Source organism: Megalops cyprinoides, chromosome 3 (genome assembly GCF_013368585.1).
Source record: "Megalops cyprinoides isolate fMegCyp1 chromosome 3, fMegCyp1.pri, whole genome shotgun sequence".
NCBI lineage: Eukaryota > Metazoa > Chordata > Actinopteri > Elopiformes > Megalopidae > Megalops > Megalops cyprinoides.
In genome coordinates, this window is record NC_050585.1 from 23,454,369 (window position 1) to 23,478,929 (window position 24,561).

Here is a 24,561-nt window from a genome sequence, read left to right on the forward strand (position 1 = left end):
GTAGCTCTGGAGGTGGCACTGAGGATTTAATGCAGTGGTGCAGATATCCTGTGGAAATGACAGGGTGGGGCTAAAGAGCAGTATGCCGATAGGCTGTGGTGGTGAGAGGGTGGAGCTGAGGGACAACGTGCTGATAGGCTGTACAGGTGAGTGGGTGGAGCTGAGGGTCTTATCTGGCCTAGGATCACTCCTCCTCTCCCTGCTACCACTGACTTGGGTGGCGTATGAGCTGCTGTAGTTTCTGTGAACTGAATTTAGTGAGGATGAGTACTGTTTCCTTCTTTCTTTTGTGCAAATAGTGGATGGGGTTGAGCTATTGGAAGAATCCAGTAATTTTGTGTCGCAAGTTACAAAGAGAACACAGCTTTGAGAGAGGGGGGTTGCAAAGGGAGACTTTTTTTGTTTTATTTCTTTTTTCACTTTATTTCTTTAATTTTGCATAGGTTGATCCCTTCTACTTGAAATACAGAAGAGTCCAGCGCTCTAACCACTGAGCTGCATAGCTGTCCTTAATCTAGATAAAGGTGGAATGCAAGTGTGAAAGCCTCACCAATGTATAGATCAGACAGAGGAGAAACAAAGCAGCTTTGAACAAGCTCCAGCTTTAAGGGAAAGTCTTTCAAACCATTTACAGTCCAGATCATAACATGGAGTAACATTTAGTTTTAAGGTTTGTTATTCTGACATTATTCTTATAAAATAAATGTGTATTGTATAAATACAAATAAATATCTATTGTAATCATTGGTAAAACCAGTGCTACTGGTACACTGTCATCATAACTCGCATCATCATCATCATCATCATCATTATCATTATCACTATTAGATGCCACTGGCATTATTGTCATTGTAGTAGAAGCATGGGGTACAGAAGCCCTCACTTTCTCCAGTTCACATGGGCTCAGGGTAGCAAGGTGTGTAGTGATAAATGAGCAGCAGTGTTCTGGTAAGGAACAGGGCGGCAGTGTGGTTTAGTGGTAAGGGGCAGCAGTGTGGTGCTGTGGTAAGGGGCAGCAGTGTGGTGTATTGTTAAGGGGCAGCAGTGTGGTGTATTGGTAAGGGGCAGCAGTGTGGTGTATTGGTAAGAGGCAGCAGTGTGGTGTAGTGGTAAGGGGCAGCAGTGTGGTGTATTGGTAAGAGGCAGCAGTGTGGTGTATTGGTAAGAGGCAGCAGTGTGGTGTAGTGGTAAGGGGCAGCAGTGTGGTGTATTGGTAAGGGGCAGCAGTGTGGTGTAGTGGTAAGGAGGAGGAATTGTACCACAAAGGTTGCTGGATTGATTACTAGATGGTTCACTGTTATTGTATCTTTGGTCAAGGCACTTTACTCAGATTATCCAGCTGTATGTATGAATGGGTATGCAAACCTGTAAGATATGCAGATTGCTCTGAGTATCTGCGAAGCAAACGTATTGGGCGTATTGCCTCAGCTTTGACGTTGCTATTCAGCGGACTCCCTCAGAGTGTCGCTGGTGTCCATGGAGATTATATTTTGCGCTGATATTTAACTGCGTCTCCGCAGACAGCTCTTCACTGGAGAGAGCAGAAGCGAACCAAGCGCATCGAGTGATCGGGGCCAAAATAACAAATCAAACACCAAAACAACGCTCTGCTCCATCTTAAGAGGAGGAATCGGGAGCGTGGATTTGATCTTTAATTACCAAACAAACACTGCCTTGTAACATGTGGAACCAAAGAAGATTGGGGGTGAAAACCGCTTCTCAAATGAAATGCCCGTCGCTTGGGTGGCAAGTACGATTCTCCATTTTGCTCCTATTTCTAATTAATGCAATTTGTGGCCAGATCAGATATTCGATACCAGAGGAAATGAAAAAGGGCTTGTTTGTTGGGGACGTCGCAAAGGATTTGGGTTTAGAGGTTAAAAGACTGTTTTCCGGTCGTGCGCGCCTCGTCTTCGACGGCAAAAAGCAGTACGTGGATCTTAACAAGGACAAAGGGCAGTTGGTGGTGAAGGAAAGGATAGACAGAGAGGAGCTGTGTGCCCAGCAGTCTCCCTGCAGTTTCAGTCTCGAGATGGTGTTGGAAGACCCGCTTGAGCTGTACGTGGTCACTATCGAAGTCCAGGACATAAATGACAATGCACCCGCATTTTCAGAGAAAGAAATACGGCTGGATATTAGCGAATCTGCTTTGGTCGGGGCGCGTTTTTTGCTAGACACCGCCGTAGACCCAGACGTAGGTTTAAACGGTCTGCAAAGCTATGCGCTGAAGCCCACAAGCAATTTTGTTCTGAAGCAGCATAGCCGTCCAGATGGCAGTAAATACGCCGAAATGGTTCTACAGACGCCGCTAGATAGAGAAAAAGAGGGCGATCTGTCTCTAACATTGACTGCGGTCGATGGTGGCAATCCGCAGATGTCAGGAACAGTGAAGATATTCGTCACGGTACTAGATGCGAATGACAATGCACCGGTTTTCACCGAGGAATTATACAAAGCTTCATTGTTTGAAAATGCTGTGGAAGGCACACTTGTTTCTACAGTTAAAGCAGTTGATATTGACATCGGTTTTAACGGTAATATCACTTACGTTTTCACCCATGCCGATGAGAGCATTCGACAAAAATTTCAGTTAAACTCAAAAACTGGAGAAGTCAGAGTCATTGGTAAAACAGACCACGAGTTAGTAAAACATTACGAAATTAATATACAGGCACGAGACACGTGGGGTCTGACGGGCTCGTGTAAACTAATTATTGAAATCCTGGACCTGAACGATAACAGCCCTGTGATAACCATCACGTCATTCTCCGGTAAGATCTCGGAAGACTCTATGCCAGGAACAGTGTTAGGTCTGATAAGTGTTCAGGATTTAGATTCGGGGAAGAACGGGCAAGTGCATTTATCTATTGACGAAAGCCTGCCCTTTAAGATAAAGACGTCTCTGAGGAACTATTACACGTTGGTCACGGATGGTGTTTTAGACCGAGAAAAAGTTTCGAAATATAACATTACCATCGTTGCTGTTGACATGGGGATACCTTCTTTGTCTACCGAGAAAACGGTCCTCCTAGAAATTTCTGATATTAATGACAACGCACCAGCCTTTCAACAAAATTCCTATAGCTCGTGGGTAACGGAGAATAATCCCACTGGTCTGTCAGTGCTTTCGGTCCGTGCAACGGATCCTGACTGGGGACAAAATGCACGTATCTCCTATTACCTCATAGACAGCGACATTAACGGAACACCTGTTTCTGAATACTTTTCTGTTAACTCTGATAACGGAATTATTCAATCAGTGCGTTCAATTGATTATGAGCAAATCAAAGAGTTTAAAATGTACATTAAAGCGCAAGATGGAGGATCTCCACCACTGACTAGTAATGTGACGGTTAAGATTCGTATCCAAGATCAGAACGACAACGCCCCTCAGATTCTCTACCCAGTACAGACCGGTGTCTCTCAAGTTGCTGAAATGGTGCCTCGTTCAGCAGATGTTGGCTATCTTGTCACTAAAGTGGTCGCTGTTGATGTGGACTCGGGGCAGAATGCCTGGCTCTCATATAAACTGCTGAAAGCGACAGACAGGGCGCTGTTTGAAGTGGGCTTACAGAATGGAGAAATAAGAACTCTACGCCAAGTCACTGATAAAGATGCAGTGAAACAAAGACTTACTGTTGTAGTAGAGGACAACGGGCAGCCCTCTCGTTCAGCTACAGTCAATGTTAACGTGGCGGTGGCGGACAGCTTTCCGGAAGTGCTCTCTGAATTCACTGAATTTACGCACGACAAGGATTACAATGATGACCTGACTTTTTATTTAGTCTTGGCCTTGGCTGCAGTTTCCTTCCTCTTCATTTCATGTTTAGTAGTTATAATATCAGTAAAAGTTTACAGATGGAGACAATCTCGTATCTTCTATCAGTCCAATCTCCCAGTGATCCCGTATTATCCACCCTGTTACGCAGACGCAGGAGGTACAGGAACTTTACAGCACATGTACAATTACGAGGTGTGCATGACAACTGACTCACGGAAAAGTGATAATAAATATCTGCGACCCATCAGTCAAAGTCTCCTGAGCGTTGACGTGAGTGGTACAGAAACGATGGAAAAGCAGGAGAAACAAGCATGTGTTGATTCAACAGCGACAACTTTGGTAAGTCTTTTATTTTTGTTGTGAGGTGGTAGGATGATGTTTTACTATTTGCTTCACAGATGCCCCTTTCAGGGTGATCGTAATTGTGTCATTGTATGCTAGTGACTATTCACTGAATTCAAGTGAAGTGCTGTGCATTGCTAAAGGGTACGACAGCAATGTAACTTTTTGTCACAAACCTATATCCTACTGTGCCACACTTCCACCACCATTAAGACACCATTAAGCCACACGTTTGAATGACTCTCAGTGTAGGGGCTTATGTCACAATTTTGACTTAACTCCCGCTTATTTGCTGCTACTTTCCCGTGTTTTCTTAATGTCTGACATTGAATAAATACGCAGCTGTGCACAAATGTATACCATTTTTTCATGCAGCAAATAATCCATGGGTATCCTTTAAAATATTTATTAAGCAATTAGTTCAGCGCGGAGTGAAATTTTATTATTTTTACAGGTCGTGATAACAAGTGCAAGCATAAAATAAGTATCCCTTCGATTCATATAATGCTGGTGTTATTTTTCTTGTGTCATTATGCTGCGGTTTTTTAGAGCATAGATCCCTGTGGCTTTCCTTTCGCTGAGTCTGGGTTCTGAGTGTGCATGTGTCGCTGTCCACACCAGTGGTTCTGAAACGGCGAGAGCGCGCCATGCATTGGCTAAGCCGCGCAGCATGCCTCCCCAGCGTTTCTATCTGCATGGTATTACAGCACGGAAAATGAATGCAATACTCATCTCTTAAAATGCATATAGGCCCTCAACAAATTTGTTAAATCATTATAAAGAGAATGCTTTTTGAATCAAATTAGGGTATTACAGATGTTCTCACACTGTATGCACAGCAATTTTTAAATAGCAAATAATAAACTATTATTATTATTACCAATAATAATAATTTAATTAATAATAATTATATTTGCTATTTTAAAATTGCTATGCATGGAGTGTGAGAACATCTGTAATACACTAATTATAATAATAATAATAATGAACTGATTTTTTGCTGTAGTGCAGGTCGTGTTTGTAATGAGTGCCTGTCCCCGCTGTGGACTCTGAGCGCCGCTGTTGGTCAATAAGAGACGTTTGGTGTGTATCCCATACTCAGAGCACCTCCCACCGCATTATGTATTGTGGGAGTGGGAGAGACGGGCAGAACTGCAGTTGTCGAGGCGGATTAATATTAAACCGGACACGTAGAAGTGGAATTTGCGCCGGATTACTCTTCTTTCTTTCTATTTGGGAATTACAACAGAGGTTCATAAATCTAACGTTTTATTTAACATTTAAGACAGCGTTTTATTTTATTCTCACCGTGATGAATGTGTTGAAGAAAAAGCAGGCGACGCTTTGGAAAATACCGTTGTTCGCCCTGTGCGTGATTTTTCCAAACGCAGTTCATTCTCAGGTCCGATACTCGATCCCGGAGGAAATGGTGCAAGGGTCTTTGATAGGGGATGTCGCAAAAGATTTGGGGCTGAATGTGAAGAGGCTTAAATCGGGTCGCGCCCGCATTGTTACTGGGGACGGTAGCGACTGTGTGGAGCTGAACACGGACAAAGGGACTCTGCTTGTGAAAAAACGCATAGACAGAGAGGAGCTGTGTGCGCATACGTCTCCCTGCAGCTTCAGTTTCGAAATGGTCCTGGAAAACCCTATGGAGTTATTCAGCGTTACTGTGGAAATTTTGGATATTAACGACAATGCTCCCGTTTTCCCGACAAAAGAAATAAATCTGAATATAAGCGAGTCGGCAGTACTTGGAGCTCATTTCATTCTTGGAAGCGCAGTAGATGCAGACGTTGGTATAAATACCCTTCAGCACTACAGCTTGAAACCCACCACTCACTTTAATCTGAAAGAGCAAACACTTGCCGACGGTAGTAAATACGCGGAGATGGTTCTGCAGAGTCCTCTCGATAGGGAGACACAGGGCGAGTTGTTTTTAACTCTGACTGCGGCTGACGGAGGAAACCCTCAGCGGACAGGTACTGTAAACATATACGTTAGTGTACGGGATGCTAATGACAATGCTCCAGTTTTTAGTCAAGCCGTATACAAGGCTACTGTGGCCGAGAATTCACCTAAAGGCACATTGGTAATAACCGTGAGCGCAACAGATGTAGACGAGGGGATAAACGGACACGTGACATATTATATTGACGATATCACGAGACCCAACGCTAAGATGTTTTCTCTGAATCAAGACAATGGCGAAATAAAAGTATCCAGCGAAATCGATTATGAGAAATCTAAACATTTTCAAATTAATGTAATCGCCCAAGATGGAGGCGGTTTGTCAAACTCTTGCAAAGTCATAATTGAAGTGACAGATGTGAATGACAACGCTCCCGTCATAACGTTGGCATCTTTTTCTAACACAATTCCCGAAGACGCGTTACCAGGGACAACTGTCGCTATCTTCAACGTCAAAGACTTGGATTCGGGGAAAAATAGTCAGATCACTTGTGCTGTTGATCATACACTCCCGTTTAGCATTAAATCTTCATTAACAAACTATTACACTTTGATAACAGACAGTGTCTTAGACCGTGAATCGGTTTCTGAGTACAACATCACTGTCTCAGCTGCCGACCAAGGCGTCCCCTCACTGAGCAGTAAAAAAACTCTGCTGGTGAAGGTCACTGACGTTAACGATAATGCACCAGTTTTTGCGCAAAGTCTGTATACTTCACAGGTTACAGAGAATAACTCCCCAGGTGCATCCATTGCTCTGATACATGCCAAAGACGCTGACTGGAATCAGAATGCTCGTGTTTCTTACATACTGGAAGAAGAGACTGTTAATGGGGTGTCTGTCTCCTCGTATGTATCTGTTAACTCTGACAGTGGAGTCATCCATGCAGTGCGCTCTTTTGACTACGAGCAGATTAAGAATTTCCAGTTTCGCGTAATAGCGCAAGATGGAGGCTCTCCACCACTCAGTAGTGATGTGACGGTTAAGATTTATATTCAAGACCAGAACGATAACGCGCCTCAGATTCTCTACCCAGTACAGACTGGTGTCTCTATGGTGGCTGAAATGGTGTCTCGTTCAGCAGATGTTGGCTATCTTGTCACTAAAGTGGTCGCTGTTGATGTGGACTCGGGGCAGAATGCCTGGCTCTCATATAAACTGCTGAAAGCGACAGACAGGGCGCTGTTTGAAGTGGGCTTACAGAATGGAGAAATAAGAACTTTACGCCAAGTCACTGATAAAGATGCCGTGAAGCAAAGACTTACTGTTGTAGTGGAGGACAACGGGCAGCCCTCTCGTTCAGCTACAGTCAATGTTAACGTGGCGGTGGCGGACAGCTTTCCGGAAGTGCTCTCTGAATTCAGCGACTTTACACAAGACAAGGATTACAATGATAACCTGACATTTTATTTAGTCTTGGCCTTGGCTGCAGTTTCCTTCCTCTTCATTTCATGTTTAGTAGTTATAATATCAGTAAAAGTTTACAGATGGAGACAATCTCGGATCTTCTATCAGTCCAATCTCCCAGTTATCCCGTATTACCCACCCTGTTACGCAGACGCAGGAGGTACAGGAACTCTGCAGCATATGTACAATTACGAGGTGTGCATGACAACTGACTCGCGGAAGAGTGATATAAAACACCTGCGTCCAATCAGTCAAAGTCTCCTGAGCGTTGACGTGAGTGGTACTGAGACAATGAGGAATGTGCAGAAAGAGAAGATTTTGAACGAAGAAAATGCAACCCTGGTGAGTGACATTGTTCCTAATCTTTAACACCAAGGCACATGTCAGTGAAGTTACCATGGCTCCCCGTGCGAAAAGAAAATATTTGGTAATATACAGAGAAGTATTTCAGTCAATCCAAGAATACACTGGAGATATATATTCGATGTATACTTGGATTGAACAACATATTTCTCTGTATATTACTAAATATTTCTTTTTCGTATGGGGAGCCATTGTGACTTCGATGACGTGACTAGAGACCCAGCGTCAACCCAGGCTGTAGTGTTTTCAAGGTTATTCCTATATTTAGCAGTCGCTGACAAAATGTCGAGATTTTTCAGCTCAAAGTAAATCATCTCTTTAGATCTCAGACACTGTCCTGGAATGAAAATCAAAGGTAGCTGGACAATAACTGAAACTACTTTAGTGTGCCTTGTATCTATTTAAGCGTGTGTGTGTATTTACGTGAGACTGCATTTTCTTTTCTAACTCTTAATACACGTAGATTTGACCTCTATTTATTAAATGCATGTCAAATATTTCTATTTGATGGCTTTAAGATATTCAGCTTGCTATTGTTGACATTTCTCCACATTTTCGTGGAAAATGACTTTCATTGTTCTCGAACTGCCCATCTGCTCTTCAAGAGAGTGATTTCAAATAGTATTGCAACATTAAATAAGTAACACTTATTCATCCTTATATTAAAATTATCGTGAATGACATTGTATTGTGGCTTAACATATTTAATTAACCAAGATCACGTAGTAAATACGGTAGTATAATTCCACCATCATTTCATATCCTCAAAGTGAGGACTGTAGTAAACGCTGTAAGTAGACAGTGTATTACCTTTATTCCAACTCTGAGCGCCGCTGTTGATCAATAAGACATATTATCCACAGCGCGTGATGCGCTGGTACCTCCCCTCTCTGTCACTGGTGCTGAGAAACACAGACGCAGCCGGACTGAACAGAGGAAAGATCGGTTACATTTTCAGGGATATTTTTTCCCGTGAAATAGAGTCGTTTTTTTATATTGATGTAACCTTTGCGGGATTCATACACGAAGAACAGTATGCTTGATTTGGGGGTTATAGCTCGTGCACGCAACCTGGGGAAGACAGAATGCGGTCGCAGATGGCAAGTGCTGTTCCTTTTTATTTGTCTTCACGGTGCAGCGATGGTTTACGGGCAAGCACGATATTCTATCCCGGAGGAGATGGTCGAAGGATCCTTTGTTGGTAACATTGCGAAGGATTTAGGCTTGGAAATTAAAAGGCTTGTTTCCGGTAGAGCTCGTATTGTCACAAAAGGAGGCCGTCAGTATGTAGACCTCAACAGAGACAAAGGGATACTGGTAGTTAAAGAGAGAATTGACAGAGAAGAGCTGTGTAAACAGACTACTCCGTGTAGCTTCAGTTTGGAGATCATCGTCGAAAATCCTATCCAGTTATATCGTGTTACAGTCGAGGTTCGCGACATCAATGATCATGCTCCGATGTTTCCAAGAGATGACATATCTTTAGAAATAAGCGAATCCGCTGTGGTTGGAACTCACTTCTCACTCGAAAGCGCAGTAGATCCTGACGTGGGTGCTAACAGCATCCAAAGCTATTCGCTTAAACCGAGTGATAATTTCAAGTTAGAAATTCACAACCAACCAGACGGCAGTAAATACGTTGACATGATTCTGCAAAGACCGCTAGACAGGGAGAAACAGAAGGATCTCTCCTTGATGCTTACTGCGACCGATGGTGGCGATCCTCAAAAATCCGGGTCTGTTCGCATCCGCATTACAGTGCTGGATGCAAACGATAATGCACCTGTCTGTAGTCAGTCCGTTTACAAAGCTGAGGTCAAAGAAAATTCTCCAAAGGGGACTGTGATAATTACCGTAAGCGCAGCTGACGAAGATGAGGGGTCTTATGGAGACATATCTTTCTCTTTTGCGCACGTGACGACAGAAGCTAAGGAAATGTTTGAGATTGATGCAAAAACTGGTGAGATTAAGCTGGCTGGTGAACTAGATTTCGAAGTATGGAAAAATTATCAACTAACCGTGCAAGCAAAAGACTATGGTGGACTGACTGATACGTGTAAAGTTGTGATTCAAATTTATGATGAAAATGACAATATCCCCACGGCACAATTTATGTCGTTTTCAAATTCGATCCCAGAGGATTCGCCACCGGGAACCACAGTAGCCGTCATAAATGCGGAGGATGCAGACTCTGGAAAAAACGGCTTAGTGCAGTGTTTTATTAATCGAGATATCCCTTTTAGAATAGAATCATCTTTAACCGATTACTATGCTTTAGTCACAGACGGCATTCTCGATCGAGAAACTACTGCGGAGTACAATATTACCATCACGGTTTCAGACGAAGGAACACCGCCTCTCTCCAGCAACAAAACGGTGAGGGTTAAAGTCTCTGATGTAAATGATAACCCGCCTGTATTTGATCGCGTAAATTATAACATATTTTTAATGGAAAATAATTTGCCCGGAGTTTCCGTTACTACTGTGAGAGCGATTGATGAGGACTGGGGACAAAACGCCCGCGTCTCCTACTTTCTGGAGGACAAGGAAGTCAATGGAATTCTCGTGTCCTCCTTCATTTCTATCGGTGTTGACAACGGAGTGGTTCACGCAGTGCGGTCATTTGATTATGAGCAGATGAAGACCTTTGATTTTAATGTAACAGCTCGAGATGGCGGGTCACCGCCCCTCAGTGCGAGTGTGGCTGTGAAAATCTTTATCCAGGATCAGAACGACAACGCACCTCAGATTCTCTACCCAGTACAGACTGGTGTCTCTCTGGTGGCTGAAATGGTGCCTCGTTCAGCAGATGTTGGCTATCTTGTCACTAAAGTGGTCGCTGTTGATGTGGACTCGGGACAGAATGCCTGGCTCTCATATAAACTGCTGAAAGCGACAGACAGGGCGCTGTTTGAAGTGGGCTTACAGAATGGAGAAATAAGAACTTTACGCCAAGTCACTGATAAAGATGCAGTGAAACAAAGACTTACTGTTGTAGTGGAAGACAACGGGCAGCCCTCTCGTTCAGCTACAGTCAATGTTAACGTGGCGGTGGCCGACAGCTTTCCGGAAGTGCTCTCTGAATTCACTGACTTCACGCAGGACAAGGATTACAATGACAACCTGACTTTTTATTTAGTCTTGGCCTTGGCAGCAGTTTCCTTCCTCTTCATTTCATGTTTAGTAGTTATAATATCAGTAAAAGTTTACAGATGGAGACAGTCTCGGATCTTCTATCAGTCCAATCTCCCAGTGATCCCGTATTATCCACCCTGTTACGCAGACGCAGGAGGTACAGGAACTCTACAGCACATGTACAATTACGAGGTGTGCATGACAACTGACTCGCGGAAGAGTGACTGTAAATATGTCAGACCTTGCAGTCAGGACAATCTCACGGTGGACCCAAGCTCCACGGAGAGTATGCTGCGCGTGCAGAAAGAGAAGAACATTCTGGATGAGCCAGACACCCCCGACCAGGTGAGGGTGTATTTATTTATTCAATTCAATTCAATTCATTTTTATTTGTATAGCGCTTTTTACAACACAAGTTGTCACAAAGCAGCTTTACATTGTTCCCAAGCCTGAGACCCCCTGAGAGCAAGCCAACAAGGCAACAGTGGCAGCTGATTTTGGTGAAATACATTGTTTGGGAACTATCTATTTAAAATAGCAACGTCTACGAGACATGTCACCGTGAATGGATCGACATGAGAACTTTCGTGTGAACATCCTAATATCCTTTATAATCCTATCCTTTATAGACCACTGAAACCGAATTCCTAATGATACAAAACTTATTTTATTTGCGTTTCTCAACACCGAAACGGTTCCCTAGTTTTCTGGATTTAACGTGGATTTCTTGGATAAACGTTTTGCAGTGCTTTTGTGTGGCATCGTAAATTTAGGTCTGTTGTATGGTTTGTTGCACAATTCATCTGTCATTGATTACATTTGACTTATCACCATTGCTACGTTGACACTTTGTATTACTTTTCTGACTGAAAGATTCCTCCCTGCTCTTGCCTCGGATTCTCTTCGAACAGTGCAATATTTCAGTACGCTGGACAGCGCAGGTTACTGGTTGTGCAGTTTAGCACTTGCTGCTCTATTGCATCTGCCTTCCAAGATTACGCAGAACCTATATTTTTTAAAAAAAAGAAACTCGTCAAAATCAACAGTGCATTTATGCAATTTCATGTCACATGAGTTACGCCAGTCTCAGAAACTGTTACACGGTTTAATATTGATCGTTTCACATGCGTTCCTAATTGTAATTTTGCAGATTGTAGTTTCCGAAATAATTCTGCATTATTTGTAGTCTGACATTGAATATTCCTGCACACATTAAAACTTGAACACTTTCCTGTGTTATTTTATCAGTGCTTCCAAGATTTGACTGTAAGGGTCGCTGTTGATCAGTGGAGTGAATTTGCCTTGAGGACCTCCTATTTTATCATACTATTAACGTTCGAGAGAGAGAGAGAGAGGGGCGGGGAGTGAGGGGGAGAGAGGGAATGCGAGGCAGACAGAGCATAGGAGAGAAAGAAAGGTCTAACGCTCCATCATTTCGATAACAGATCCGTATTGCGACTCTCCATTTCGATCTGGATTTTACAGTTAAACACACTTTCTTCTCTTTAATTTTTAACGTGATATTATTAGTTGTTTTGAAGGGAGAAAGTCAAAGATGAAACTAGAAAATAAAGGATCCGTTCGCCTGGATGCGCGGACAGAACTGGCGTGTTGGCGATTGAAATGGCAAGTACTGTTTTGCATGGCAGTTTCCCTTGGGCACTTTGTTGGAGGACAGATACGTTATTCAATTCCAGAGGAAATGAAAGAAGGGTCGCTAATTGGTAACGTCGCTCAAGACCTGGGATTTGAACTGAAAAGATTACGGTCGGGTCGGGCCCGTATCGTGACCGGAGACAGCATTCAGTACGCAGAGCTGAACACAGACAAAGGGATTTTGGTCGTCAGGGAGAGGATAGACCGGGAGCAGCTCTGTGGTGACGTATCTCCGTGTAGCTTTACTTTCGAAATTATTCTTGAGAATCCAATGGAGCTGCATCACATAACTGTAGAAATTTTAGATGTTAACGACCATGCGCCGACCTTTCAAAAAAATGAAATTAAATTAGAAATTAGCGAATCGGCTACAGTGGGAGCGCGCTTTCTCTTAGGGAGCGCGGATGACCCTGATGTGGGCGTTAACTCTCTTCAGAATTATGTTTTAACACCGAATGATAATTTTATTCTGAAGCAGCACGCGCGTCCAGATGGAGTTAAATATGCAGAAATGGTCCTGCAAAAACCCTTAGACAGAGAGGATCAGCCCCGCCTTTCTCTGAAATTAATCGCTGTTGATGGAGGCAACCCGCAGAAATCTGGTACAGTGAATATAGATGTTACTGTTCTAGATGTCAATGACAATGCGCCTGTGTTTAACCAGTCAGTGTACAGGGCTACTGTGTTGGAAAACGCATCGAAGGGCACATATATCACGACAGTAAACGCGAGCGACGCAGATAGCGGATCGAATGGTATAATAACGTATTTACTCGCTAACCTTAAAGGCAACGTTGCGGAAACTTTCGATTTAGATGAAAAGACAGGTAAAATAACTGTAAGTGGAAAATTAGATTTTGAAAAGGCAAAGAAATATGAAATTGGAATTGAAGCAAAAGACCAAGGCGGTCTTGGGGACTCGAGTAAAGTTATAGTAGAAATAATCGATGTCAATGACAATGTACCGGTTATAAACGTGATGTCATTCAAAAGCCCCGTGCCTGAAGACGCTCCCCCTGATTCAACCATAGCTATACTCAACGCCAAAGACTTAGATTCTGGGGAAAATGGCCATGTTACATGCGCGATCGAAGGGGACATTCCCTTTAAAATAAAATCATCATTGAGGAATTATTATAACTTAGTAACAGACGCTACTCTAGACCGCGAGAGAGTATCTGAATACAACATCACTGTTATTGCGACAGATTCAGGGTCACCTCCTCTCTCAAGTACTACAACGCTGAATCTAAAAGTTTCTGATGTGAATGACAATGCACCGGTGTTTCCTCAAAGCGTCTACAACGCTTACATTGTCGAGAATAACCATCCAGGCGCGTCAATATACACCGTGAGCGCACAGGACGCTGACTGGAATCAGAACGCTCGAATCACCTACATTCTGGAAGACACAGAAGTAAGCGGAACGCCTGTGTCTGCGTTTATTTCCGTTAACTCAGAGACCGGTGTCATACACGCCGTGCGGTCGTTTGATTATGAACAAATAAAAATCCTCAGGATTAATATCAAAGCACAAGACGGAGCCTCTCCTCCACTAAGCAGTAATGTGACATTGAACATATTCATTAAAGATCAGAATGACAACGCACCTCAGATTCTCTACCCAGTACAAACTGGTGTTTCTATGGTGGCTGAAATGGTGCCTCGTTCAGCAGATGTTGGCTATCTTGTCACTAAAGTGGTCGCTGTTGATGTGGACTCGGGACAGAATGCCTGGCTCTCATATAAACTGCTGAAAGCGACAGACAGGGCGCTGTTTGAAGTGGGCTTACAGAATGGAGAAATAAGAACTCTACGCCAGGTCACTGATAAAGATGCAGTGAAACAAAGACTTACTGTTGTAGTAGAGGACAACGGGCAGCCCTCTCGTTCAGCTACAGTCAATGTTAACGTGGCGGTGGCGGACAGCTTTCCGGAAGTGCTCTCTGAATTCACTGACTTTACGCAGGACAAGGATTACAATGACAACCTGACTTTTTATTTAGTCTTGGCCTTGGCTGCAGTTTCCTTCCTCTTCATTTCATGTTTAGTAGTTATAATATCAGTAAAAGTTTACAGATGGAGACAATCTCGGATCTTCTATCAGTCCAATCTTCCAGTTATCCCGTATTATCCACCCTGTTACGCAGACGCAGGAGGTACAGGAACTTTACAGCACAGGTATAATTACGAAGTGTGCATGACAACTGACTCGCGGAAAAGTGATATAAAATATCTGCGACCCATCAGTCAAAGTCTTCTGAGCGTTGACGTGAGTGGTACAGAGACAATGGCGGAAAAGGACATAAAAGAACGTGCTGATTCAACAACAACAACTTTGGTAAGTATGATTACCATGCACGAGAACTGGACGTTGAGTTGTTTGAGAATATGATTGAATCAATGAAATTTTCGAAGTATGCATTTTCACCTAGTGTGGAACTTTGAGCGTAAGCGTTGCATATTACCTTCAGTACACGTCGGATTCACGTATTTAAATGGTTTACAGGGGCACGGTAACAGTTCATATGGACTTTAGAGTGTATTTTGTACTGCTTACCCTGGGCTCAGCGTTGAACATGTTGGAATTTTGTTATTATTTCATTCCACGGGTTGGACACATTTATTTCTCAACACGGCCTCTCTGTAAGTCTTCTATGCAAGAATGAGAGGTACTTTAAATGAATAACGGTTTATAGTTTAATAATAGCAACCATTTTAATAATGTAATGTGGTTTTGTAATATAATATCTGTGGACTTTCAATAGTTTTGTCCATGTTGGCTTATCATGTACATATTATGTTGGGTGGGATTGTTGTTGAGTTTTACTTTAAATGTAATCAGAAATACAAAAAATATCATGCATGTTTTAAATGTTCTGTATCTGAACTCTGAGTGCCGCTGTTGGTCTAAAAAATCCGTTTTGCTGGCACAATGCACCAGCAGGCCCTCCCCCTGAGATGGGCTCAGCTGCACAGCGCTAGAGAGATTCACTTTGGTCCTGGATAACCGAATGGCCCAGCCGATGCACATTCTGCTGAATTAAAAGGTCGTTTTGCTGCTCTCCAAACATCGGAAGTAGAAAGGGATTCGTCTTGGATTATTCCTTTAAGGAGAGAATGGGCATAGCGAGGTCGAGAGGGAGAGCGATAAGGTGGCAGTTGCTGCTGTTGTTTTATGCGGTCTGTGACGTTATGGTAGTTACTGGTCAGATTCGCTACTCTATCCCAGAGGAAATGAAGAAAGGTTCCTTTGTGGGGAACATTGCGCAGGATCTGGGTTTAGATGTGAAAAGACTGCGGGCCGGTCGGGCCCGTATCGTGACCGGAGACAGCATTCAGTACGCAGAGCTGAACACAGACAAAGGGATTTTGGTCGTCAGGGAGAGGATAGACCGGGAGCAGCTCTGTGGTGACGTATCTCCGTGTAGCTTTACTTTCGAAATCATTCTTGAGAATCCAATGGAATTGCACCGTGTTACTGTAGAAATACTGGATGTGAACGATAACTCCCCCGTGTTTGAAAACAAGGACATTAAATTAGAAATTAGCGAATCGGCTGCACTGGGAGCGCGCTTTTTCTTAGGGAGCGCGGATGATCCTGATGTGGGCGTTAACTCTCTTCAGAATTATGTTTTAACACCGAATGAAAATTTTATTCTGAAGCAGCACGCGCGTCCAGATGGAGTCAAATATGCAGAAATGGTCCTTCAAAAACCCTTAGACAGAGAGGAGCAGCCCCGCCTTTCTCTGAAGTTAATCGCTGTTGATGGAGGCAACCCGCAGAAATCTGGTACAGTGAACATAGATGTTACTGTTCTAGACGTCAATGACAATGCGCCTGTGTTTAACCAGTCTATTTACACAGCCCGTGTGTATGAGAATTCTCGTAACGGTACGGTGGTAACTGTAGTTAACGCCAGTGATGCAGATACTGGATCAAATGGTCAGGTAAGTTACTCCTTTTCCAAACTCAAAGGCAACCTTGGAAACGTATTTCATTTAGATACATTCACTGGTGTCCTTTCTGTAATCGGCCCGATAGATTATGAAAAAGCACAGAAATACGAAATTAGTGTTCAAGCAAAAGATCAGGGGGGGCTTGCAGATTCCAGTAATGTTGTTGTTGAAGTAGTGGATGTAAACGACAACGAGCCAGTGATAAATATTATGTCTTTTTCTAATCCTGTAGCAGAGAATTCACCACTAGGGACCACTATAGCAATAATCAACGTGAAAGACTTGGATTCGGGACAGAATGGCGCAGTGGTTTGCTCCATAAACGACAAAACATTACCATTTAAAATCGCATCGTCTTTAACGAACTACTACACTGTGGTTACTGATGGTGTTTTAGATCGGGAGATGGTGTCGGAGTACAATATATCCCTAACGGCAACCGACTCTGGTTCGCCTCCCCTCAGCAGTACAAAAAAATTGAGCCTTAAGGTGTCTGATGTGAATGACAACGCTCCGGTATTTGATAAAAGCGCGTATGCGACATACGTCATAGAAAATAATTCCCCAGGAATATCTATATTTACAGTGAGAGCTAAGGACTCTGACTGGAATCAGAATGCTCGAATATCATATATTCTGGAAGAAACGAGTATTGGCGGGACTTCTGTGTCCTCATACATCTCCATTAACTCGGATACCGGAGTTGTTTATGCCGCACGTTCTTTCGATTATGAGCAATTAAAAGAGTTCAGAGTTCGTGTAAAAGCTCAGGATGGAGGCTCTCCACCTCTGAGCAGCAATGCGACTCTAACCATTTTCATTAAAGATCAGAATGACAACGCGCCTCAGATTCTCTACCCAGTACAGACCGGTGTCTCTCAAGTAGCTGAAATGGTGCCGCGTTCAGCAGATGTTGGCTATCTTGTCACTAAAGTGGTCGCTGTTGATGTGGACTCGGGACAGAATGCCTGGCTGTCATATAAACTGCTGAAAGCGACAGACAGGGCGCTGTTTGAAGTGGGCTTACAGAATGGAGAAATAAGAACTTTACGCCAAGTCACTGATAAAGATGCAGTGAAACAAAGACTTACTGTTGTAGTAGAGGACAACGGGCAGCCCTCTCGTTCAGCTACAGTCAATGTTAACGTGGCGGTGGCGGACAGCTTTCCGGAAGTGCTCTCGGAATTTACTGACTTTACGCAGGACAAGGATTACAATGATAACCTGACTTTTTATTTAGTCTTGGCCTTGGCTGCAGTTTCCTTCCTCTTCATTTCATGTTTAGTAGTTATAATATCAGTAAAAGTTTACAGATGGAGACAATCTCGGATCTTCTATCAATCAAATCTCCCAGTTATTCCGTATTATCCACCCTGTTACGCAGACGCAGGAGGTACTGGAACTCTGCAGCACAGGTATAATTACGAGGTGTGCATGACAACTGACTCGAGGAAAAGTGACTGTAAATACGTAAGACCTTGTAGTCAGGGCGTTCTAATGATGGAACCCAGCTCCACGGAGACCATGCTGTGCGCCCAGAAAGAGAAAAACATTGTGGACGAACCAGACTCGCCATTGCAGGTGAGTTACTCATGTTTTGCTCATGCCTTACCACTCATAAGTAAAACTCTTTGCTTTTAATTTTATAGAAATGTTTGTCTTCTCTGCGAGAGAATTGCGCAACACACTTACTTGTCATTTTGCTTTTCTCAAGAGTACAAAGGGTTTGCGTGATTAAAAATAAATGTTACTACACTCACTATTTATTTTAATTACTATTCGCCGACAGTGTTCCGTGAATTGTTTTCGCTCTGGAATCGAGGAATGCGTTCGTTTCAGACGCACTTTATGGATTTCTATTCATGTATCTTACTTGCTAAAGATTTAGAAATTGCATGCAATTGCAGATTTAAGAGGCTGTCTGTGTGTGTGTGTGTGTGTGTGTGTGTGTGTGTGTGTGTCTGTGTATGTGTGTCTGTGTATGTGTGTTCGTTTGGGCATTTGTGCTTTTTAAACGGTATTCTTGTTCTTCTTGTTTTGGACTGTGAGTGCCGCTGTTGGTCAGTGCAATGCGCGCTCGTACTTATGCACGCAATCAGCAGAGGTCCCTCCCCCCATGACTACGCTCTTTTAGCGGAGGGGGGGCCGCAATATTCCGAGAGGTGGAATACAGATACGTGGTGGAGGCAGCGGGCTAGGTGAATGTTCCGGAATACAATAAAGTATTTACTCACTAACCGTTAGAACCCAGGATATTTTTTGGAACCACGCTTTCTGATGATGGAAAGGAGTGGGGATTATCGAGAAAATGTTGAAAGACGGCGCTTGTTTTCGCGACTGCAATGGCAAGTACTGCTCATTATTATTACATACTTTGGCCACGCCGTTACTGGTCAGATTCGCTACTCTATCCCAGAGGAAATGAAGAAAGGTTCCTTTGTGGGGAACATTGCGCAGGATCTGGGTTTAGATGTGAAAAGACTGCGGGCCGGTCGGGCCCGTATCGTGACCGGAGACAGCATTCAGTACGCAGAGCTGAACACAGACAAAGGGATTTTGGTCGTCAGCGAGAGGATAGACCGGGAGCAGCTCTGTGGTGACGTATCTCCGTGTAGCTTTACTTTCGAAATCATTCTTGAAAATCCAATTGAACTGCATCGTGTTACTGTGGAGATTTTAGATGTAAACGACAACGCTCCTACTTTTCTAAAAAACGAAATTAAATTTGAAATCAGTGAATCGGCTTTACCTGATGTACGTTTTGTGTTGGGGAGCGCGGATGACCCTGATGTTGGAGTAAACGGTCTTCAGAATTATGTTTTAACACCAAATGATAATTTTGTTCTGAAGCAGCACGCACGCCCAGATGGAGTTAAATATGCAGAAATGGTCCTGCAGAAATCCTTAGACAGAGAGGAGCAGCCCCGCCTTTCTCTGAAATTAATTGCTGTGGATGGTGGCAACCCGCAGAAATCTGGTACAGTGAATATAGATGTTACTGTTCTAGATGCTAATGACAATGCGCCTGTGTTTAACCAGTCAGTGTACAGGGCGACTGTGTTGGAAAACGCATCGAAGGGCACATATATCACGACAGTAAATGCGAGCGACGCAGATGCCGGGCCAAACGGACTGCTAACATATTCCTTTTCTAATCTTAAAGGCAACGTTGCTGAAATATTCAAACTGGATGAAAACACAGGGGTTATTTCAGTTGCGGGTGACATAGATCACGAAAAATCAAAGAGATATGAAATTGGAGTAGAGGCCAAGGATCAGGGTGGTCTAGCTGATTCCAGCAAAGTTTTGGTTGAAATAATCGATGTCAATGACAACGCGCCTGTTATAAATGTAATGTCTTTTTCAAACCCTGCATCCGAAGACGCTCCAGTCGGCACTACAATCGCGGTGATCAATGTCAAAGACTTGGATTCCGATCAAAATGGCCACGTCTCCTGCAGTGTAAATGGAAATCTGCCTTTCAAGATAAAATCTTCCCTTACCAACTACTACACATTAGTGACTGATGCTATCCTTGATCGGGAAGATATTTCAGAATATAATATATTTATAACTGCAACCGACTCTGGTTCGCCTCCCCTCAGCAGTACAAAAAATTTGAGCCTTAAGGTGTCTGATGTGAATGACAACGCTCCGGTATTTGATAAAAGCGCGTATGCGACATACGTCATAGAAAATAATTCCCCAGGAATATCTATATTTACAGTGAGAGCTAAGGACTCTGACTGGAATCAGAATGCTCGAATATCATATATTCTGGAAGAAACGAGTATTGGCGGGACTTCTGTGTCCTCATACATCTCCATTAACTCGGATACCGGAGTTGTTTATGCCGCACGTTCTTTCGATTATGAGCAATTAAAAGAGTTCAGAGTTCATGTAAAAGCTCAGGATGGAGGGTCTCCACCTCTGAGCAGCAATGCGACTCTAACCATTTTCATTAAAGATCAGAATGACAACGCGCCTCAGATTCTCTACCCAGTACAGATCGGTGTCTCTCAAGTTGCTGAAATGGTGCCGCGTTCAGCAGATGTTGGCTATCTTGTTACTAAAGTGGTCGCTGTTGATGTGGACTCAGGACAGAATGCCTGGCTCTCATATAAACTGCTGAAAGCGACAGACAGGGCGCTGTTTGAAGTGGGCTTACAGAATGGAGAAGTAAGAACTTTACGCCAAGTCACTGATAAAGATGCCGTGAAGCAAAGACTTACTGTTGTAGTAGAGGACAACGGGCAGCCCTCTCGTTCAGCTACAGTCAATGTTAACGTGGCGGTGGCGGACAGCTTTCCGGAAGTTCTCTCTGAATTCACTGACTTTACGCACGACAAGGATTACAATGATAACCTGACTTTTTATTTAGTCTTGGCCTTGGCTGCAGTTTCCTTCCTCTTCATTTCATGTTTAGTAGTTATAATATCAGTAAAAGTTTACAGATGGAGACAATCTCGGATCTTCTATCAGTCCAATCTCCCAGTTATCCCGTATTATCCACCTCATTACGCAGACATTGGAGGTACAGGAACTCTACAGCATAGGTATAATTACGAGGTTTGCATGACAACTGACTCGCGGAAGAGTGATACCAAATACGTCCAACCAGTCAGCCAAAGTCTACTGAGCGTTGATGTTAGTGGCCGAGAGACCGTGCCACGAGAACAGAAGGAGAGGAATCTGATGGAAAGAACAGATTCACCACAAGAGGTAAGAACTCACAGGATGGGGATTCTGGCAGTCAATGTAAACTATTTAAAAACTATTTAACGTGTTTAATGTTACTGATCATCTGTGTTTGGAAAACTTCAACTTGTCATGATATTTTTCCGCTTTGATTTCTTTGTCAATGTGGATAAGTGCGTCTCCCAATTACACATAAATCAACGTACTTTTTCATACTTTATCACGTCGAGGTGTTTTACTATGTAATAAAACAACAATGCATTAGAAAGTTCTTTAAAAAGTACAGGATTATTTGTAATTATATATACATATAGGCGTTTGCATATACAAACAATAATGCATAGCATGCTATCTTGGCAGTATTTAATTTTGTGAGGATTTTTGCATTTCTTAACTGTGACTCACGGTGCCGCTGTTGATCGTTGGGTGAAGGCGAGTTATATCGGATCCGTGTGGCCCTCCCATATTACTGTGCTGTATTAGAGACTCAGCAGCTCGCCTTGTGCGCAGAGTCTAGATTATACAATACAGCGGACCGCTGATAGGCAGCTGCTGCAATTTTAGGAAATGTTTGTCCAACATCTGACGTATTAACGGTCTGTAGAGCTTTTATTTGACGATCGGGAATGTTTTTTTTTTTTTTTTTTTAATTTCGATTGAATATTGTCATTTTGCTCTCCTGTAGTGAAGAAGGATACAAACGAGACAATGAACGGAAAGATGCGGCTCTACGTTGCGTGTGTGTGCTGTATTGGAGTAGTATTCGGCCATGTTAGATACTCTGTACCGGAGGAAATGACAAAGGGCTCGTTCATTGGAAATATCGCCCAGGATTTGGGGCTGGATTCTAAGCGGCTGATCAGCGGGAGAGCTCGGATTTTTGACGGGGACAGTAGTGAGTATGTGGATCTGATTCGAGAAAAAGGAATACTGGTCGTGAAAGAACGAATAGACAGAGAATCGCTCTGCGGACAGACGTCGCCTTGTTCCATACAATTCGAGATTGTTCTTGATAATCCAATAGAATTTCATCGAGTAACTGTAGAAATTCTAGATATTAACGATAATCCCCCCGTCTTTCCTAACGATGAGCTAACGTTAGAAATCAGTGAATCCGCTCTCCCAGGGGCGAGGTTTGTGCTCGAGAGCGCTGTGGATCCTGATGTAGGTATTAATACGCTGCAGAGCTACACGCTGAAACCCACAGATCATTTCGCTCTGAAAGTGGACTCGCAACCTGACGGAAGTAAATATGTAGCAATGGTGCTTCAAACTCCACTCGATCGGGAAAAATCAGATGAAATGTCTTTACTTTTAACCGCTGTAGACGGTGGGGATCCGCAGATGTCTGGGACTGCTATGATACGCATAACTGTACTTGATATTAACGATAACCCTCCAGTTTTTACACATGACGTCTACAAAGCTTCCTTATTAGAACGAGCACCAGCAGGTACTTTGATTACTACAGTTAGTGCTTCTGACGCAGATAAAGGATCAAATGCATATGTAACATATTCAATTCCCCACAGTAAGGATGGTTTAGAGGAAATGTTTCATATTGATGAAGTTACTGGGCAAGTAAAATTAACAGGACACCTCGACTACGAGGAAAAAAAACAGCATCAACTCAATGTTCAAGCCAAAGACGGAGGAGGGCTTTCAGACACTGCTAAAATACTGATTGAGATCATTGATGTTAATGATAACGTACCGTCGATAGCTGTGATGTCATCTTCGAATTCTGTACCGGAAGATGCATCACCAGGAACAATCATAGCTGTCATTAAGGTGATGGATTCTGACGCGGGGAATAACGGACAAGTCCACTGTTACATCAGTGAAAATATACCATTTAAAATAACATCGTCGTCAAGTAATTTCTACAGTTTGCAGACGGAGACTGCATTAGATCGTGAAACAACTCTTGAATATAACATCACTATTACTGCTACTGATGAAGGTTTACCCTCTCTTTCCAGTAACTTGACTTTGAATTTGAAAGTATCTGACGTCAACGACAACAGCCCCATTTTTGAAAAGAAGGGTTATGTGTCATCCATTTTAGAAAATAACAAACCTGGCCATGCTATTTTAACACTGAAAGCCGGAGATGCTGATTGGAACCAGAATGCTCGTGTTTCTTACGTTCTAGAGGAAGGGACGATTAATGGGTTATCTGTCTCCTCGTATGTGTCTGTTAACTCTGACAGTGGAGTCATCCATGCAGTGCGTTCTTTTGATTACGAGCAAATTAAGGATTTCCAGTTTCGCGTAATAGCGCAAGATGGAGGATCTCCACCACTGAGTAGTAATGTGACAGTTAGAATATTGATAGAAGACGAGAATGACAACGCCCCTCAGATTCTCTACCCAGTACAGACCGGTGTCTCTCAAGTGGCTGAAATGGTGCCTCGTTCAGCAGATGTTGGCTATCTTGTCACTAAAGTGGTCGCTGTTGATGTGGACTCGGGGCAGAATGCCTGGCTCTCATATAAACTGCTGAAAGCGACAGACAGGGCGCTGTTTGAAGTGGGCTTACAGAATGGAGAAATAAGAACTTTACGCCAGGTCACTGATAAAGATGCAGTGAAACAAAGACTTACTGTTGTAGTGGAGGACAACGGGCAGCCCTCTCGTTCAGCTACAGTCAATGTTAACGTGGCGGTGGCGGACAGCTTTCCGGAAGTGCTCTCTGAATTCAGCGACTTTACGCACGACAAGGATTACAATGATAACCTGACTTTTTATTTAGTCTTGGCCTTGGCTGCAGTTTCTTTCCTCTTCATTTCATGTTTAGTAGTTATAATATCAGTAAAAGTTTACAGATGGAGACAATCTCGGATCTTCTATCAGTCAAATCTCCCAGTTATTCCGTATTACCCACCCCATTACGCAGACGTTGGAGGTACAGGAACTCTACAGCATAGGTATAATTACGAGGTGTGCATGACAACTGACTCACGGAATAGTGATACCAAATACGTCAGACCCTGTAGTCAGAGTGTTCTCATGGTGGACCCCAGCTCTACGGAGACCACGTTGCGCTCGAAGGAGCCGAACTCCCCTGACGAGGTGAGGATGTAAAGAATATGTATTTTCTCGTCTTTGTGTCGGATTACCCTGTGTTTGATAAGAGTGACATAATAATCAATCGTTCGTATTCCTCTTCATTTACTTTGTAATGCTTATAATTTTACTTTACACGTGGTGCGGATGTGATGTTCGTATTCATGCAGATTTTGGT

The 24,561-nt window shown here is 43.2% G+C and overlaps 3 protein-coding genes and 4 pseudogenes across 12 annotated transcripts in view; all 7 read left to right on the forward strand.

Moving 5' to 3' along the window:
- LOC118774311 (protocadherin gamma-C5-like) overlaps positions 1-24,561 on the forward strand; it is a 195,078-nt gene that overhangs the window by 82,961 nt on the left and 87,556 nt on the right. The window contains exon 1 of one of the 10 annotated variants that reach the window (XM_036523577.1): positions 1,547-4,120. The exons of the other annotated variants lie outside the window; for them this stretch is intronic. Within the exon in view, the coding sequence (XP_036379470.1) occupies positions 1,682-4,120 (2,439 nt within the window). The 5' untranslated portion in view covers positions 1,547-1,681. Of the gene's footprint in view, positions 1-1,546; positions 4,121-24,561 lie in introns of those variants that run through there. 10 annotated transcript variants of the gene reach the window in all.
- Positions 5,436-7,768, forward strand: LOC118774013 (annotated as a pseudogene).
- Positions 8,788-11,289, forward strand: LOC118774313 (annotated as a pseudogene).
- On the forward strand, positions 12,501-14,868 carry LOC118774314 (annotated as a pseudogene).
- LOC118774014 (protocadherin gamma-A8-like) lies at positions 15,852-18,750 on the forward strand. The gene is made up of 3 exons (XM_036523095.1): positions 15,852-16,131; positions 17,422-18,197; positions 18,682-18,750. The coding sequence occupies exons 1-3, from the start codon at positions 15,852-15,854 to the stop codon at positions 18,748-18,750; spliced, it is 1,125 nt and encodes a 374-aa protein (XP_036378988.1).
- Positions 18,793-21,251, forward strand: LOC118774315 (annotated as a pseudogene).
- LOC118774018 (protocadherin beta-4-like) lies at positions 22,020-24,401 on the forward strand. The gene is made up of 2 exons (XM_036523102.1): positions 22,020-22,347; positions 23,635-24,401. Exons 1-2 carry the CDS (start codon positions 22,023-22,025, stop codon positions 24,399-24,401), a joined length of 1,092 nt encoding a protein of 363 aa, XP_036378995.1. The 5' UTR covers positions 22,020-22,022.

Coding starts and splice junctions, on each gene's coding strand:
- LOC118774014 (XM_036523095.1), top strand. CDS start 15,852: ATGGTAGTTACTGGTCAGATTCGCTACTCTATCCCAGAGGAAATGAAG. Junction 16,132..17,421: donor GAATCCAATGGAATTGCACC/GTGTTACTGTAG, acceptor GCAGCAATGCGA/CTCTAACCATTTTCATTAAA. Junction 18,198..18,681: donor AACCAGACTCGCCATTGCAG/GTGAGTTACTCA, acceptor GCTGTTGGTCAG/TGCAATGCGCGCTCGTACTT.
- LOC118774018 (XM_036523102.1), top strand. CDS start 22,023: ATGAACGGAAAGATGCGGCTCTACGTTGCGTGTGTGTGCTGTATTGGA. Junction 22,348..23,634: donor TAATCCAATAGAATTTCATC/GAGTAACTGTAG, acceptor GTAGTAATGTGA/CAGTTAGAATATTGATAGAA.